This window comes from Anoplopoma fimbria, chromosome 13, assembly GCF_027596085.1.
Source record: "Anoplopoma fimbria isolate UVic2021 breed Golden Eagle Sablefish chromosome 13, Afim_UVic_2022, whole genome shotgun sequence".
Lineage (NCBI taxonomy): Eukaryota > Metazoa > Chordata > Actinopteri > Perciformes > Anoplopomatidae > Anoplopoma > Anoplopoma fimbria.
Window position 1 is genome coordinate 11,445,044 of NC_072461.1, and position 18,216 is coordinate 11,463,259.

An 18,216-nucleotide genomic window follows, 5' to 3' on the forward strand; every position below is an offset into this window, starting at 1 on the left:
ATTTTAAGCACACATTCCGTAAGTCAACATTTCTACCGACTTTGCCTGAGAGAATCACCCACAATTCACAGAGTTGTGACGTTAAGAACTATATACAGTCTATGGTTAAGAACAGGGTTACCACGTGTATCATTAAAAGAAAAAAAGAAAAAAGGTAAACAAAGAGGACGGAACATGGGTTCTCAGCCTGGCGTTTTGAATAAAGATGGAACTTAAAGCATGAAATTAGAGTTATTAATGTATTATTATATTGAGCTGGAACGATCACAAGTCCCGGCTTCATTTGAGCTAGACTTGGAAGTGTTTGCAGAAACGATTAGAATCGTCCAAACCACAGCGTTTTTTTCTTAATGTTTTTTTTTTTTTTTAAAGAAACACAAGAAATGATCTTTATGAAGAAATAAGTTTGCATTTATTGGACAAACCAAACATAGGCAAACTCACACAGTGTAAAGATGGGACATGTCATGGGGTGAAAAATAAATGAAGGGTTTCGTTCCAAAATGTCATACATCCACTCGGAAATAAAAAATACCTGGAAGTACATATCCATTCTCGTCGTTATTCCTTCGTGCAGCAGGACTTTTTTCACCCTGTTGGATCTTTCATTGTTCCATCATTTTATAGCATTTCAGTCACTTGGTTTCCTCACGAAGTGTATGTATCATTTTGGGAACAAACCTCTTCAGATATATGGATATTATTTATATACTTTATACATTCTTTTCTTTCTGTACATTTAAGTCTCATGCTCTACTTGAAACTGCGCTTTCAGCATTTATCCTCAATCACATGACAAAAGACAAAAAAAAAAAAAAGAAAAGGAAAAAAGAAAAAAAGCACACAGTATTCAGGATCAATGCTGCATAGTTTCAACTTTGGAGTATCAAACATAATTTCTTTGTAAACCACATATGAATAGGAGATGGTATGAAATCTGTGGAGTCTAAAAAATACACGTCCGTATTGTTTATTAGATAAAAATGTGGGGATTTATGGAAGATACTAACTGTTGTTAAAGCAGGTACAGTTAACTGTAGTTCATGTCTTTAAAAGCAGTGGAAGTGAACCATTAGTGTGTTCATAGGAGATATGAACAGCTGTGATCGTAGAAAGCTGCAAGTGTTTTTTGACCGTTGAGGACGGCATCAGCACAAACTCACGCAAAATAAATCCTGACGTTTTTTCTTGCACCAAAACAAAAACAGAAGCAATAAATAACACGAGGATAAAACAACGGGGACATCTTGGGAAAAGTCACTTACAGAGAAATATTAACTCAACTCCACAATACTCTCTTAGCAGGATGATGTTTTTGCCGTTCCAATGAGAATCAAACAAAATCAAAAAGACAAAACAGATGAACTGATTCACTGCAATCTGACAACAGGCTTCAGAGAGGAGGGAGACTGTTTTAACTGATAAAAGGCGAGCCAACACTTTACAGTAAGAACACTTATAAAAACGGTTCATAAGGGCGGCGGTACGTCATTCCCTTAGTAGTTAAACCTCCGTTAAGGCAAATTGCAGAAAACATGAGGACAATTTGAGTGTAGCCTTCAGGGTGGAGCGGAGAAAAAGTGGCCTTTAAGTTAATTTGTCTGGGACCAGTTAACTGACCAGTGGATGAATTCAGGAAATAAGATACATGAACATGACCACGATCATTTTTACGTTATCCACTCCTTGTACAATATATGGACAAGATTTTGATAATTTTTTCAATATATTATTATAATACATGGACATGACCTGGATCATATTTGCTGACCTTTATATCGCCCATCGTATTGAAATGCGTGAGAGTTTGCCAGGCCTAGGTCACATCCAAACTATGTCCACACTAAGCCGGCTCATTTATTTATTTATTATTTTTTTAAATGCTGTGAAAAAAAACAACAACATACAATTGCACTTTTTCAGAGTCATACATTCTTGCTATGACTTGACGGACTACAGTAAACAGACTTACTCAATGTCCCAACATCAAACGGGTTTTCAAACAGTGAGTTCGGGACAGTGAGGCGTCCCAGATTCCCCACAGTGTCCTGAAAAAGTAATACGTCTTCCACTTCGACACACTACAAGTGATGAGGAGTGCAACTGTCCTGTCCAATGCTAAATATGGCTCCCAATAGCGCATCTTCTTTTTTCCTCTTTTCACCAGCAAACAACAGAACTGTGCTGCACACAGTCTACATCTGCTGGGACAAACACCTTTCACAATAAAAGCCCTAGACATATACACTGCGTAACGGTTTTCCAGTGGGAACTCAAATTCACTCAAGAGCACAACTAAAAATAAACTCAATAAACTCGCTTACAGTATCTAAGGCTATACTACAGGTGGCCTCAGACAGACAGACAGACAGATGCTGCTCTGGGTTTAGAGGATCCTGGGAGTTGGTCTTTCTGCTCACTATGAAATCGTTCGCATTTTTGTGTCATGCATTAGTCACGCCTGTTAGTGTGGATGGAGGCCAAAACAAAGCAAAAATGTTTTCAAATGTAGCCGGTTTAGTGTGGAGGTACGCCAAGAGTGAAGAAGGGAAACTCATTTGATGGGCAAAATTCTGAAATCAACTCAATCTGAATTCTTTCTCAGTGTTTATATTTAGAGACATTAGACAAAATCTGCCATTGAGCGCTTAATCCGACAAGTAGGAAAGAAAGAGAAAGACAGAACACGATGGAGTCTCTAAAGAGTCACTCGTCACTTTAAGCATGCTCTCCATTATTACACCACACAAACTAATTCAGAACAAAACGGGGACCCTATTTACAGTAGCAGATTTGGAGTGGATCAAATGTATCAAATCAGAGAAAAAAATGTTCAGCCAACATATTCAACTGTGTCAAAGTACAAAGAGCCGATCTGTGACAACACACCAATCATCAAAATATGTAATGTCACGACTCACTACAGCACACACGCGGGTCTCCTCGCCGTTTCCTGTCGGCTGGAATGGAAGTGACAGCAGTAGTGCAGGTGGGGAAATCGATCAGAAGGAACATACAGGTACCAGAGTCTTAGTGATTTTACCTGGGTGTTGTTGGTAGCCTTGCGTATTGCGTATGGCTTGGAGATGCTTTATGCTCTTACAAGTCAAGGAACCAGGAGGCTTTTTTTGTTGTTGTTTTTTTTTTTATAGTTCTTCATAATCACCGTCATCTCTTTTGATCGACGCCGCTCCTCCGCCCAGAAAGTCCTCCAGCTCGTCCACTTCTGTTTTCTTGGTCCGGGACTTCTTCTTCTTTTTGTCTTTCTCGTCTCCCGCTGCGACTTCGTCCTTCTCCTTTTTCTTGTGTTTGTGTTTCTTCTTGTTCTTCTCGTCTTCCTGAAGACCAAAAGACACAATTTATTGTCTATAGGATTTTGTTTGGACACATTACTGCTTAAAGTGTGTAACATGGACAGAGATAACTTTACCTCTTTGCTCTTCTTCTTCTTTTTCTTCTTGTCTTTGGAGGAGTGTTTGCTTTCTTTGTCTGAAAGAGGAGCAGACATATACAGTAGTTATATTGTGGTGCGAAATTAGCTTAATGGCTGATTGATTCTTCCCATTTTAAATATTTTACAGAATCGGAAATACTTTACCTTTACCTGACGTTTCAATTCTCTCTTATATTACTAATTTATGTATTTTATTATTGACAATATGCCAGTATTTGACTGCCTTAACTGTTTTAATAAGAATGATGGCCTATAAGCAACTGTTAAACCAGAATCAGATTCAGAATCAGAAACGGTTTATTGCCATGTGATCTGTACAGACAAAGAATATGGCCTGATGATTGATGTTAAGCATTTTAAAAATTAGATATATTTTTCCTGCATTTTCTGAATTGTACCATAAAACGTACCGAACAGTGGCCCAGAAACTGAGATATTTACAGAACCGTGAATATCGTGTACCATCACACCCCTAACGGACAGATATCTCATGACTTGCCTTCCTGCTCCTCGCTGCTCTCCTTGGCTGCGGGAGCCTCTTCTTGGATGCCGAGTCCAAACAGGTCGGTGTCGTCCTTGTGTTTGAAGGAGATCAGGGTGGGCTTCAGGGGTTCTGGCACCTTGGCTAACTGCATGTCGTCGTCAGAGAGGTCGGACAGAAGCTCGTCTCTGACTGGAAATATGTCCTGGGAAGAAGGAAGCAGCCGAAACGAGGGAAATGTTTTGATTCGTCAAAAGAAATTGGCGGAAAAAATAAGGCCTCTGATTTGACAGAATAATAATCTCTTTAGTAGTGGTAGCCAGAAAGTAAAATTCTGTCTGATTTGTATCATTCTGTGCAATTCACTGAATGATAAAAAGATACCCGATTAAAATCCAACCCTTACGTTAAAAGCTCAGGTTTTCTACAGTACAAAGAGCTGTGAACAGAGTTAACCTCAATCTGCTCTACTTTACCTTTGTTATTTTCGGTGTGTCCGGCGCTTCCGACTCAAAGTCCGGGTCATCCATGACATACGAGAGCATCTGATGAGCCACAGGGGTCTCGGGGTCTGTATCAGAGTCCTCAGTTCTGGTCGGACTTCCCTTCTTCTTGCCTTGGTGTCGGGGCAGCTGCTCTGCTGCTGGGGTTAAAGTGAGGGAGATGGGCGCTGCGCTCTGGCCTCTGAGCTCCGGGGCTTTAGAAGCTGCCTTTGGTTTTGTGATGTGGATCACGGGCCTGAAACAGGGCAGCAAACATTTGTATTCCATTCAATATATACTGCCAGTCCACACAGCATCTCCTCTGAAGCTACATGCTAAAAATACATCAACCCTCAATAACCACAACATATATTCATATCATTGGGAGAAAGGACTTACGCTTTCAGCTCAGGTTCACTGTCCAGGTCTTGGTTCTGTGTGATGGCGGGGCCTCTGGAACCCCCTCGTCCTCGTCACTGGTCAGAGTGAAGTCTTTGCTGGGGGGCAGGGTCTTAGGTTGGGGAAGGCTGGGCTCTGTGTCGTCGAGATCCAGCTCATCCTGGAAACCAGACACCATGGGGTTTCCTCTGTCTTCGCCGTCACTGGGACAGACACAGGACAGGAAAAAGTTTTTTATTTACCTTTAGAGATTTAACAGCGGTAAAATACCACAAATTACATTTACATTTATTTTTTTCTATTAACAAATCTATATGGCCGTTTTAAAACAGGCCCTATGATGCTATTTTTCCGGGTGCATATTTGTCTCTCAAGTTACAGTTACAACATGTTTACATGCGTTAATGCCCATAATCCTCCTTGTTTTTCCTCATCCTGGCTGTCCTGCAGCACCTCTTCTCACCCTCTCTCTGAAATGCTCCGTTGTAGCTCCTCCCTCCAAAAAGCAAAGTCTGTCCTGATTGGTCAGCTAACCCGCTCTGTTGTGATTGGTCAACGTTTCACATTTCAAAAAACTCCCTCCAGAGAATGACAAATGAACAATAGCTCACGTCAGGGTTCAAACCTGGGTCTCCTGGATGACAGACTGCTGTCTTATCCACTACACCATGGTAGATGTTAACTTCAGCTCTATCTTTTTATTTTATATTTGAGTGAGGGCCAAACTAGCCGGAGCGTTTTACATGACTTCCGTTACATTGTGACCTCATAAAGTTACAGAAGTGAAGGAGAGAATTCAATGGAGCCGTTTCAGGCAGCTCAGGAGCTTCTGAGGGTGAAGGTAACTCCTTTTAGGCTTCAGGTTTTACACTCTACGAACCTTTTACATGTACAAAAATATATATATATCACACTATTATCATATGTGAGAATGCTCAGCTGACCAGTGGACCTGAAATACCTTTCCTATTACTGACTGGTAAGATCAGAACTGTAGTGAAATCATTAATTGCAAAGGGATGCCTATTCTCCTCACCCCTCTGTGTGTGTGAGAGAGTAGATTTAACACAAAGTCACATTTGTGGGTCCTCTCCTGCTAAACGGCAGAGTGTTGAGGCACGCCCGTGGTGAATGCAGCCTCCGTTCATTCACAGTGTAAAATCCATTGCATCGTCGTTAAGCGTATTCAATGGGTTCTCCCGGTCTCGGAAAACTATTCCGGATGCGTTCATTGCCATAACCTCGGCCATGTTGTAGGTCAGATAGAGTCAGTACCCTAAAGTATTTTTCCTTACTTTGGTTGCTCAGGGGTTTTGTAGATATGCCCATAGACATAAACTGCCATGTCTCAACCTCCACAATGAAAAGGAGGGATGTTAATTATCTTTAAATTCATATCTCATATTTACGGACTACTGCATTTCCTTTATACAAGCATTGCAAATAACAAAGTCAAGAAATAAATGCATTATAAAGAAACGAAGGTTGAACATCCCATAAACAATTAGATTTGGCTGCGAAATATAAACTTAAATGTGGATTTTTAAGACCTCCTATTTCTAATGCATGTAAAAACGAATTGGGCTGTTTTGTATAATCCCTTGATATGTAAATAATACTTTTATCAGGGAACTATTTGTGACAGTCCCGTGATTGCGCTGGCTTCACTACGTTGAGTATTAACTAAGCTTTAAGTAGATGACTTATAGGGTGTGTTGCGCAACCAATTTTCTTTTCAGGAAACCTTAACTAAAACTTTAAGGAAAATCTTAACACAGTTACACAACCTCAGTGACATTAAACGTACATACATAACTTTTTAAATGCTGATGAAGAGAACAAACATAAATACCTATGCTGTGGGCTTATCTCAAAGTTTATGTAAAAATAAACGTCAAAGGTAGATCATCGACAAATACTAAAAAAAACTCCCCAAAGAATTAACAAGCTCAACTAAAAATAACACAAAAGCCTCGGTGGACATCTCACCTGTCGCTGTCCACAGCCAGAGCAGGCGGAGGCACCTTGGTCTTGGAGGGCAGGCTGTCCTCCAGGAAGCTTCTATCCAGCCTCTCATCTGGCACAAAGTCATCCAGACTCTGAACCTTAGTGGGACACACTGATGCGGGCGGGTCGTCTGAGGAAAACATGGAGCCCAATAAATGTCAAATAAGATAATTTCATAAGATGATGTCATTCTAACCCCAGCCAGTCATGTGATCACTTTAAACCTGGTAAGTGTCAGACTAGAGGATGAGAGTATCAACAATGGTGTGTGCCCGTTGCTACAGAGGGCGACGGTGTGTGGACTGGTGTGGAGTCTTTCACAGCTCCAATGATCTGTAGAAGAGACTCACCTGGCGCCGAAGCAGGAGCCTCCGAGGCTGGAGATGATCCAAACCAGCGGGACATGAAGCCGCGTTTCTGGGTTGCCGACCCTCCCGGTGCGGCCGAGGACTGAAGGTGCTCGGGCGACTGGGCAGGCGGCTTCGACTCAATGGCGGGGGAACTGGCTGCGCTGACGGCCGTCGTCGGAGGTGGTGGTGGAGGGGAGGAGGCAGACACAGTGGGAGACTGCGGGAGAACCTGGGAGGGTGCGGGGGGCTGAGGGGTGCTGGGACTGGAGCTGCCCGTGGACGCCCCGCTGGGAGGGACGATGGGGGACTGGGAGCCCGAGTCAGGACTCTGACCGTTAGCGGGACCAGGAGAGCCGAAGCCCTTACTGCGAGTCTCCAAGTTCTCCAGGAAACTGCAGGAAGCACAACGGGGCTGGTTAATAAAGTAGGATTTACCTGCAATGATATTTGAAGCTAGGAAGTTAGTTGTATGCTGGGATACAAAGAATTTGGATTGACAAACGGATTACTGCTTGTTACCGTTAAAATAATTTTGTGGAATTGTACTTCTTACAATGTAACAAAGAGTTTTGCGTCTTCGGACAACACATAGTTAGAATTAGTGGATATGTGCCTTGTACAACAGTTTGTTAAGGCCATTTTAGATAAATAAAACAAAACAAAACAGGTAATATTCTTAAAAGAAAACTTTTCATGAAAATTGCGTGTGTCTTATTTCAGCACAGCTAAAACTAAAAAGTTGTTGAGAGGACGTTACTCTGAACACACTGCGTTACCATAGTAACACACTGATGCTTTTATGGGGCCGTGCCAAACTGTCACTGTGTCAGCATGAAGGAAAAACCACATAAAAAAAAGGCACAAAGTTCTAATTTGTATTTTTTTTGTCCCTATGATGGCCCTAATACGCCGTCATAGCTGTGCTCGAGAAACTAGTGGAAGAAAAAGCTTTTGCTCATGTCCTGTGTACAACAGAGCACTTGTAGATAGAGAAACAAAGCAGACAGTACATCTCATAGTTCTGATCTTCAGTCTCCTGCTGGACACAGAGCTCCTCCAGGGTGGCATCCATGTCCAGCTGGTTTGTCTCCAGCTGCCTCAGGAGGGTCTCTCTCTGCGCACACACACACACACACACACACACACACACACACACACACACACACACACACACACACACACACACACACACACACACACACACACACACACACACACACACACACACACACACACACACACACACACACACACACAGGATCTCGGATTAAGCCTTCAAAATAGCGCTGTGCGAAAGCGTGATTAAAAAGAATGTTACACGGTCAAAAACAATAACATCTTATTTACACCTATTTACATATTTTATACATAGGGTAGATTTGACATAATCCTTACAAACCATTCGAGGATGGAAAACTAAGGATTTTTTTTTATTTTTTTTTACTAATTCTAATATTAATGATGCCCAATGAAGAGTGAATAAACGTACCTGTAGCTGCAGGAAGGGGATGTTGAAAAACCTGTGCAGATATTTCAGACCAAACCCATTCTTCATTGAGGACTCTGCATAGTGGATGTAAGACGCTCCCATTGGTCTGTAACACACAAGTATTACTTTCATGACACATTACAACATATGCAGAATATGTGTCCAAGTGTTCCTCTTCATTATATCATAAAAATAACATGTAAACATTTTAAAGCTGCATTCATTATTTCTTTGGCCACTTGGGGGCAGCAGAGCAAGCTTTAAAAACAAACATCTGACATATTAGCACTTTGTTAGGTTGGTGAACATGTTAGCAAAGCCCTCTCCTTATACTCAAATATTAATTAAGAGTCATGTTTGTGTCCAACTGATAAACGTCCAATATTCACTCTCCTTTTAGCTCTGGTTTTGCTCTACACCATCTCCAGAGAACATATCTGTCTCTTTTGCTGCTAAATGCTCCACTATGTTCACCAACTGGGTCTGTCTGCTGTTTGCTGCTGAGCAGGTAGAGTACTGTGGCTTTTTTAGAACTGAAAACCGTTGCCTGCTTCTGCTGTGAGTGAAGTTCATGAGAGCTGAGTTTTTGGGCCGTTAAACCAAAATAATTGGTTTTAATGTTTTGAAGAGCTGAGGGGAACTGTTATGTGCTTGACTAACAGTTCTAAGTGGGTTTTGCCACTATGAGCAACCACTTTTAAGGCCCTATTATGCTATTTTCTGGGTGCATATTTTTATCTCAGGTTACATTTACAACATGTTTACATGCATTAATTCTCATAATCCTCCTTGTTTTTCTCATCCTGGCTGTCCTGCAGCACCTCTTCTCACCCTCTCTCTGAAACGCTCCGTTGTAGCGCTTGCTCCTCCCTCCAGAAAGCAAAGTCTGCTCTGATTGGTCAGCTAGCCCGCTCTGTTATGATTGATCAACGTTTTGCACGCGTCGGAAATGTCCCGCCACTTACAAACAGAATTTAGCCCCGTCTTCCAGAGTGGTTCAAAACACTGTTGAAGCTGTCCTCGGCTAAATGCGAACACAACATTAAGTTTCCGTTGTACTGCTCTGCCAAAGTGTTAAAAATGAATTGTAGCCACTTTTTCTTTGTTTCATTCTATATAATAATAGTAATAATAATAATAATAATAATTCAGCTTTTTCTTTTCAAGTTTTACAGCTAAACTTTCTGATTAGCACATTAGTGATAAAGGAAACAGGGGAATAACTGCGACACTATGAAGACAAAATATTAAGTATGAGGTCCATTTCAATTGATGTAAAGTAATAACACATAAAAGTAATAAGCTATTTGAAAGAATATCATTCTCACATCACATTGCAACTGAAAGGAAATGTTGCATGAATACAAACCAGGAAGATCAAACACACAAGCCCACAGTGAAAACCCTTAACTACACCAATAAGGTACATTTGTATTCCCTGTGGGCAAAAATTCCTGTATTTTAAAATTAAGGCTTTTCGGACAATATATTAATAATTTTACTGTAAAATATTGCACAATAACATTTAAATCTAAGTGATACATATCTAATTCCAACATGCTAGCTGGTTGAGAGAGAGGTGTTGGACGGCTATTGTTTCACAAAGCAGCAGGTGTCAGTGTTCTGGCCGTGTCTCATATCTTTTTCAGCACAAAACAGTCAGAAAGCCTTTCAAGCTTCCCGATGCTTCATCTGCCCATCACTACCATTTAGTGCTGATCTCTACCTGTTCAGTCCAGCGATTAGGTCTCTGATATCGTCGGGGAGGATGACGCGGTGCTCGCCCATGTCCCTGTGGTTGCCCAACACGCACACCGGCACGTGGGTGGGTACTTTGGGCAGCTCCCTCAGGATGTAGTTAAAAGTCCTGCAATTGACAAAAATATAGATCTGTGGATGGGCAAAGAAATCTTAAAAATATGTTTACTGCAGGTAACTATTAGAACAACGAACCACACACATTCCAATGTTTTTCAGAAACTCCTCAGGAGAAAATATATATTAAAAGCCTATAAGGGCAGCCCTGATAAAAACACATTGATTACTCCTGGTTTTTCATAGAGACAATACACTAGAAGTAAACATCATTCTATCCCACAATGAAATGACCAACAGACACAAAGAAAACAACCATCTCAATGAACTCTAAATAATAATTTAAAAAATCATAACTAAGGGATAATTAAGAATCCTGTTTATAATTCTTTTTTTATTTTTTATTTTATTTCTTGATTCAGATGTTTAATAATTTGGCACCAACATTTGAAAATAGGATTTCCCGCTCATGTTTGCTTAGATCTGCACATATCAAAATGTAGCTGCTGAAAATAATGTTCAAGCTGCTCAGTTTCAGGTTCTTTGAGTGCTTACATGCCAGACGTTTGTCCAGTTACACATTTGGTTCACATATTTCACAATAACAAAATGTACAACTTCATATCTTGCTGCTGTTGTAAAATGGTGGCCTTTATGGGTCTTAAGGCAATAAGGTTTAAAATGAGTACACACTAAACATATCTGCTTATGGGATAGGTCTGGCTCTATGTTATTGACAACAAATCCCATAAAAGACACAAATTAACAAAATGTCACTTCCCCATTGGTCTGTGGCTCCAATTCATTCCTACCGAAGACTTAAATCTGAACTGAATCATTTCCTGAAACAGCTTTGTTTCACTGTGGTCACTGTGGTTTTTGAGCAAATGTCACTCAAAACGGGAGGAACTGGCACTTTTGTTTAGGGACTATTTTCAGCGGTGAATTAATACACATTTAGTGCTCTAGTGCAGTGTTTTACAAACTTGATTTTCTGGGGACCCGCTTTTTCAAAATGTCAAACCATTATGTTCCAATTCACAATAGGCCTTATCTATAAATAGAAACAAACAGTACAGTGAGACTCACTGATGTAGTTTGAATAGTTTTGGGACAAATATGGACCTACATAGCACAAAGATATATTAGTATTTGATATACACACAATACTTGTTAGAGGGTACATTCACTCTAGGTTTTGTTTTTTTTGTAGTAAAGGTTAAAGAAAAATATACAAAGTATTTCCTGTATGTGCTGAACAAGGAAAAATGTCATGTACACCTGAGAGTTAGAGATACCGATACTGTTGCTACAGTAACAGTAGCATGTCAGTAAACCATGGCCACAATAACAACAAACATTTAAACACCTATTGGTGCATCATGTCACTCATGGCTGGCCATGACAGTATTTGAAAAAAAATAAAAAAATATCTCTACCTCTTCCCTCAGACATTATGCCTAAAATAGCTGTGTTGAAATGGCTTTGAATGTTTTTGCCTTTGAAGCTGAACAGAATCCACCAGTGGAAGCTCTCAGCTGAAACCTAATCTGCCCATGCATATTGTAGCATTAGAGCTCAGTGACGAGACAGTGTGAGGACAACAACGCAGACTGCTCCGACCACTAGGCCGGTCACAATAACTCAAATCTTTTGGAAGATATATTGCCCCAGAAACAATTGGGATAATTCATTTTAAGACCATTTTATTCCACTGATATAGTGATAATATAATATAATAGCAGATATAGTGATAATATAATAGCATGGTGCTGCAAGAACATCATTTTAAAGAGCAATGAACTTAATTCATAAAGATATTAAGAGATTGGAATTGGAATGTGAAAAAAAAGAAGTAAATAAAACATAAATGAAATAAAACCACACAACCAAAATGTATAACAATAAATAAAATGGACTGTTGGGACCTGTGAACTAATATGTGCAATGTCTGCGCAATGCCCATGTCTAATAATGGTAGGGGAACCCCCCGCTGTTTGTTCTGGCATCATGATGGTTCAAATGTTGGTGACTTATGTAAACAAACACTCGTGTAAATACGAGGGGCAATATCGAGGTCAGCAAAAATGATTGAGGTCATGTCCATACATCGTACGATAAGTCGATATGGTAAACATTATGTCCATATATATATATATATACTACTATATGTCCATAAATTATTCTTGTACAAGCCTACTCACCACTGCTTGGTGATGTCAAACATCATGATGACTCCATTACAGTTCTTGTACACATCCAGGAACTCTGCATCCAGGGCCACCTCATCAGACTAGAACACACACATCAAACAAACGTATGAATCACATGATACAGGAAGGAGATCTAATACTTCTTACCATAATCTTACTCTAGCTGACTCCTTCACTGACCCACATGCTATGAAGGAGCCTGTTTCCTTAACACATGACAGTCATGTGATAATCACCTCTTGAGGCTCATTCTCCATTTTTAAATTCTCTCCGCGCTTCTTGCCTTTGCCTGAAAGAACAAGAGATAACAAGTTAAGACGAGCTGAAAAGAAAGAATATAAGCTAGTTGCTTTATGTTAGACTACGGTGAGTTAAAGAAGCAGAGCAGCACAGCCGCTTTTTCCAAAGGAAAAGCATCTTGCAGCCTAAACTGAACGTACATTACCCTTTAAACACACACTGCTGGCATTAATACCTCTTTCACACCAATGACCAGGGTCGGACCGGGGTTAACCGAGCTGTGTTCAACCCTTCATTAGTCAATTCAAACCAAGCCGGTCAACACCAGTCAATTCTGGGCCATGACAATTCAGATTTTACCCGGGTCACAACGTTCATGTGCCGGAAATAGAAAATGTGCAAACATGCCTTAAAAACAGAGGCGCTCTCGGCTGGCTGTACTGGATTAGCGAAAGCAGTGTGTCCAAAATACTGTTGCACGTATAGTAGTACTGCTAACTCCCGCACATATTTACCACATGTAAGTGTTGTTACAATCGTCAGCCTTTCATCACTATGGAGCTGAACACATTGTTGCAGCCATTTTTTTTGTAACCGTTTGTTTGTAGTCTGAGGGGCCATGTAACGTTATTTGCGACTTCAAATTTACAGTTGTAGATGTAGACGCATTGGAAGGCACTCTCTCCCAAGCGAGGGCAACACTCCCAAGCGCCTATTTTTCAGGGCACAACGGCTGTGTCCCGAGATAAAAATAGTTCAACTTTTGGGAACGCTGCACATCGCATTGCATGTCAAGTGAAGAGGAACAACCAATTATAGCTGGGAGATATCTTTTCTGTTATTCTTAAAATCAGTCTACAGTTAATTTATGTAGACGAAGTTCATCAATTTAGTGCAGGACTACCCGGAGCTTTACTATCTGGTCCAGGTCCCACAGACTATTTTACTTCATCCTTGCCGACCAACGACGTCACCAACATCCAGTTGAAAGGTCAGCCAAACTGAAGACAACAATTCGAGCAGTAAAGCTACTCTAAGGACTTTGTTTAGTTTCAGTCAGTGAGGCTTACTGCTAATTTACCATAACTTCATCATCATCGTAGCCCGTGGGTTTTGGTTACTTAGTAATAGCAGACCACGACAGTTGCACAACCCCCCCCAGGCAACTTGGATGAAAAGATGAAAGTGGTACAACTGGTGTTGTTCACACGTTTTTCGATGCAACTTGAGAACGGCACCTAAGACGACCTTCGTCACGACTGAGCGCCCCCATGTTTCTTACTAATGACATATTTGTCCCGCCCCCAGTTGTTAGTGAGATTGACAGTGTGCCATTCACATTGAAATCAACCCTGTTCCGACCTAACTCTCGACCTGTGTCGCTAAGCCAAAGTTGGTCCACGTGAGTTAACCCTTTTTAAAAACACAAAAACAACGCTGGTTCAACCCCGGTTGAGCCCCTCGGTGTGAAAGAGGGTACACGTCATGGCTCACACAGCGCCATACACTCAGGCTAGAGCTATACGGCAGAAAAAAAAAAGTCAGCCAAACTCAGAAAAGTAGCCACGCAGCAAACCTTTGGGAATATTGACATTCAGATAAGAGAGGGACGAGGCGGGGCAAAACCCACAGCAAACAAGCCGGTTCAATCTCTACATACTACGGTGGCGCTCACCTACACCTTCAGGAAGAGGGTATTTTTGGCCTGAGATGAGTGCAGGAGAGGTGCAAAAAAAAAAAAAGAAGACAACATCAACACTGAGGACAGAAACACAAACAAGGCAGAAAAAGATTGAGTCTGTTTGGTGTCAGGAAGTACTGTGGCAAAGTTGGCCAAGGTAGAAAGAAACAAAGGCGTGACTTCTGAGAGTGAGGTGAGCCTCTGTGGAAAGTCTGGTTCTTTAACGGCCACGTGTGTCAACACTTACCTTTGTCTACAACGTCCCACACCTCTACCTTGACCACATCATCAGTAGCTGAGGGGAAACAGAAATGGTGGTGTTTGCATTATTCATGCTCTCGAGGCCACAGATTCAAATACTTCAAATGTGCAGGCTGTTAAGCGACTCTAATATGGAATCCGACAACTGAAAACACTAGAAGAAGTAGTGGTGGAAAAAGGTGTGCTTGGTATGGAGTGACTAACACAAATACAGCTACTCTAATACTGGGTTAGCTGAGGCCAAGTCTAAATTTTACCTTGATATGGAGCCACTGAAACAAATCACCGAGGCACAGAACAGCAGATGTCAAATATTAACCCAAAATAGAAACACGACCAAAGCAGTGGTGATCAAATAAAACAAGATGTAGAGCCCAGAGACGACATGAGTAGCAACCACTTACTTTTATAATTCCAATGGATGCTCGTGGCTTGGATCTCCTGAGTGGGCAGGTACTCCTCCACAAACTTCTTGCCCTGCAGTCGATGCCATAAAGTACTCTTTCCGGTGTTTCTGTCACCCCGGATGACTATTTTCACTAGATAGAGAAAGAGAGTTTGTCAGAAAAACTAACAAGCACATTTTTAAAAATAAATATGACCACAGAAGCCTGTTCGCCTGATCCGCTGCATCACTTACTGTTATACTGGACACCTTTGGCGAAGCGTCTCTGCAAACTTTGGTTCATGGACTGCAGGCCAGCTGGAATGTTCTTGTCCCGGAACTGCCCTGGCTCGGACCCCACCAGCTTCTTGAGCGCTGAAAACATCTTGACGGTGCGTCTGGGGCTTGTACAGTAACGCGTGGCGGTACAGTGGAACTCCCCTGACGGCTAGTCACAGAACAACCGAAGGGAGGGTGTGACAGAGTGTTCTGGTGGCTGAGGAAGTTAAGGATCCATGCTTCGAAGCAAATATGAAGCTGAACGACTAATTATCGTCTCTGAATTCAGCAGCGGTTCTCTTAGATCTGATTGAATGTTCTTGATTGCCAGTCAGAGGTGGAGATAACTATTGTGTTTTTTTTGAGCATCATCTGTGAAAAAACAACAACAGAGACAACAACAGAGGAAGACAAAAGTTATGGTTGGGAATTAGCTGCCGTTTTTTGTCAAACACAAAGTTAAAAAGGAATTGCACTCATACATATGGTATTCTGGTTGTTAGAGGCGATAAATATCAAGAAACACAGAAAACAACCGTTTCCCTAAGATACGGCTCAACACCCCTTTATTTTTAAAAGTGGTTGCCAGGCCCAGTAAAAAGGCATCAGCTTTTGGTTGCCTAAACTGAAACAGAGATGCCAGGATGCATCGCCTCACAAGACTTCACAAAAATAAACTCAATTTCACTTCACCATTTTCTTTAAAACAGATGCCTCAGTGCAAGCGAGTAAACGCACCAGTGCACATGTGGCATTGTCTGGTTCTGACCGGACATATTTAAATATCACTAATGCAACAAGAAATGTAAAACCAAAGAATTTTGGGGTGCTGGTTTTTACTTGTTGGTGTCCCTATTTACTATATGTCAAAAAGACCAAGAATTGGTTGCCAATTCCTCAAAATGACAGCGATAATGGCAACCCTTACTGTCGAACCCCGTAAGACGAAAGTCAAATCATTGAGACCCGATTGGTGCCTCTCATGGTTTGAGAATACATCAGTTACAGAGCTAAGCATACAATTTTCTGCACAACAAGTGTTTTAAACTAATAATGACACTGTGATTACTGGACAGTCGTTTATCCCGCTGTTATCTCTCTGAATGTATTTCCAGAAACCTCAAACACTCTTTGAGCCATCTGGCTGAAACAATTTTTCCATCTCCACCTCTTCCTCCAGGACTAAGAGAACAGAGCACATTAGTCCAGTTATGAAATCTTTACACTTCGCTTCCAGTTAGTTACAGAATACATTTACAAAGTGCTGCTGCATACTGTCCATCACTGAATGGTTTTAGGACCAGAATACATCTCGGATATACTTAAAGAACATAGACGGAGTAGGGCTCTAAGATCCATGGACTCATGTCAGCTAGCACAGTCCAAACTAAACAGGATAAACTGGAACAAACTGACAGAATGTCTTAGATGTGCACTTGATGTAGCAATCATTTTAGAATCCAGGATGAAAACATTTGTTTTTTTTGGCCTATGATTGAGCTAGTATGTTTCTTTTTTTAAATGATTTTATTCCAATAAACCTACTGTGTTTTTTAAACATTTTTAATTACTTTTTAATGTACTTTGTACTGTCTTTTGATCATATTTTATCTATGGATCTTCCCTTTTTTTTGTTTTTATTTATGTAAAGCACACTTAATTGTCCCCATATCCGAAATGTGCTATAGAAATAAAATTGTAATACGATAAAAAAAAAAAAAAAAAAAAAAAAAAAAAAAAAAAAAAAGTTGGAATCCTCAGTAAGCTTCGTGTCTACACGTATGTGTCATTGTATTCGATCCAAAACGATTAGTCGACCAGAAGATACACAGTAGCGCTACATACGGCCTTACAGCTGCTCCGTGTCCCTGTTACGTCCTGATGGGTCCTCGCTGTCACATTATCCACATCAGGCCGGTCTCGGGATGTGTCTCTAGTTGACATCAGCGCTGTGGGTGACTCTGTTTTTCTGGGGTGAATTTTCCCTTTAACGCTATCCCATCTCACGTTAGCATTAGTTAGCTGCCCCGGGCTGTTTAGCGCTCGTGAGAGGGTTTTTAAATCAAAGTTTTTGATGCAATCATGGATAAAATAACAAAGCCGAATCCTCTACAGGGTCTGTCAGCGGTGAGGCAGCCGGGTGTGTAACCCACACTGGCGGAGAGGTAACGTTACCCCTCGGCTCTGGTTTAGCTGGCCCTAGCCGTCCAGACGGCATTAGCTAGCTTAGCCTCTCCCCCGCTGTACGCTCACTGACGCGACACCGCTGCGAGACATGACACCGTTTATTTCCCTCAGGTGGTATGAGCTACAAATACTCACGGTTATTTAATAGTAGAAGAGATTGCGGTCCCGACATCTTTTTCTGGAAACATCTGTCAGTCCTCCATCCCAGCTGAGCTGTAGCAGCAGCAGCGACATTCCTCTGCAGAAGAAGAGCAGCCACAGAGACCCACAGCGGAGCGCGACACGCACGTGCGTAACTTCCGTTTCGTCTTTCAAAAATAAAGCATACTATGCGAATTAGTAGTGTTTTCCCACGAGGGCATAACTAAATACATTTGACAGTCGACAAGTTCATTCTTGACACCACAAGGTCCATTCAGTATTTCTTCTGGCGCTGTGATGTTATTATATTACAGTCTTCATCATCAGAGGTCAAGAATTCACTTTGAATTTC

The 18,216-nt window shown here is 41.2% G+C and overlaps 1 protein-coding gene across 1 annotated transcript; it reads right to left on the reverse strand.

The window, feature by feature from the left end:
* Positions 1-389: 389 nt before the first annotated feature.
* LOC129100940 (rab-like protein 6) lies at positions 390-15,656 on the reverse strand. Its single transcript, XM_054610496.1, is given in 16 exon segments — positions 390-3,338; positions 3,431-3,489; positions 3,954-4,140; positions 4,412-4,673; positions 4,817-4,862; positions 4,865-5,019; positions 6,806-6,953; positions 7,174-7,565; positions 8,184-8,287; positions 8,663-8,768; positions 10,389-10,529; positions 12,682-12,770; positions 12,927-12,979; positions 14,859-14,906; positions 15,277-15,411; positions 15,513-15,656. Coding segments are annotated over 16 exon segments (2,247 nt in total). The 5' UTR covers positions 15,643-15,656; the 3' UTR covers positions 390-3,146.
* Between the last annotated feature and the right edge of the window lie 2,560 nt (positions 15,657-18,216).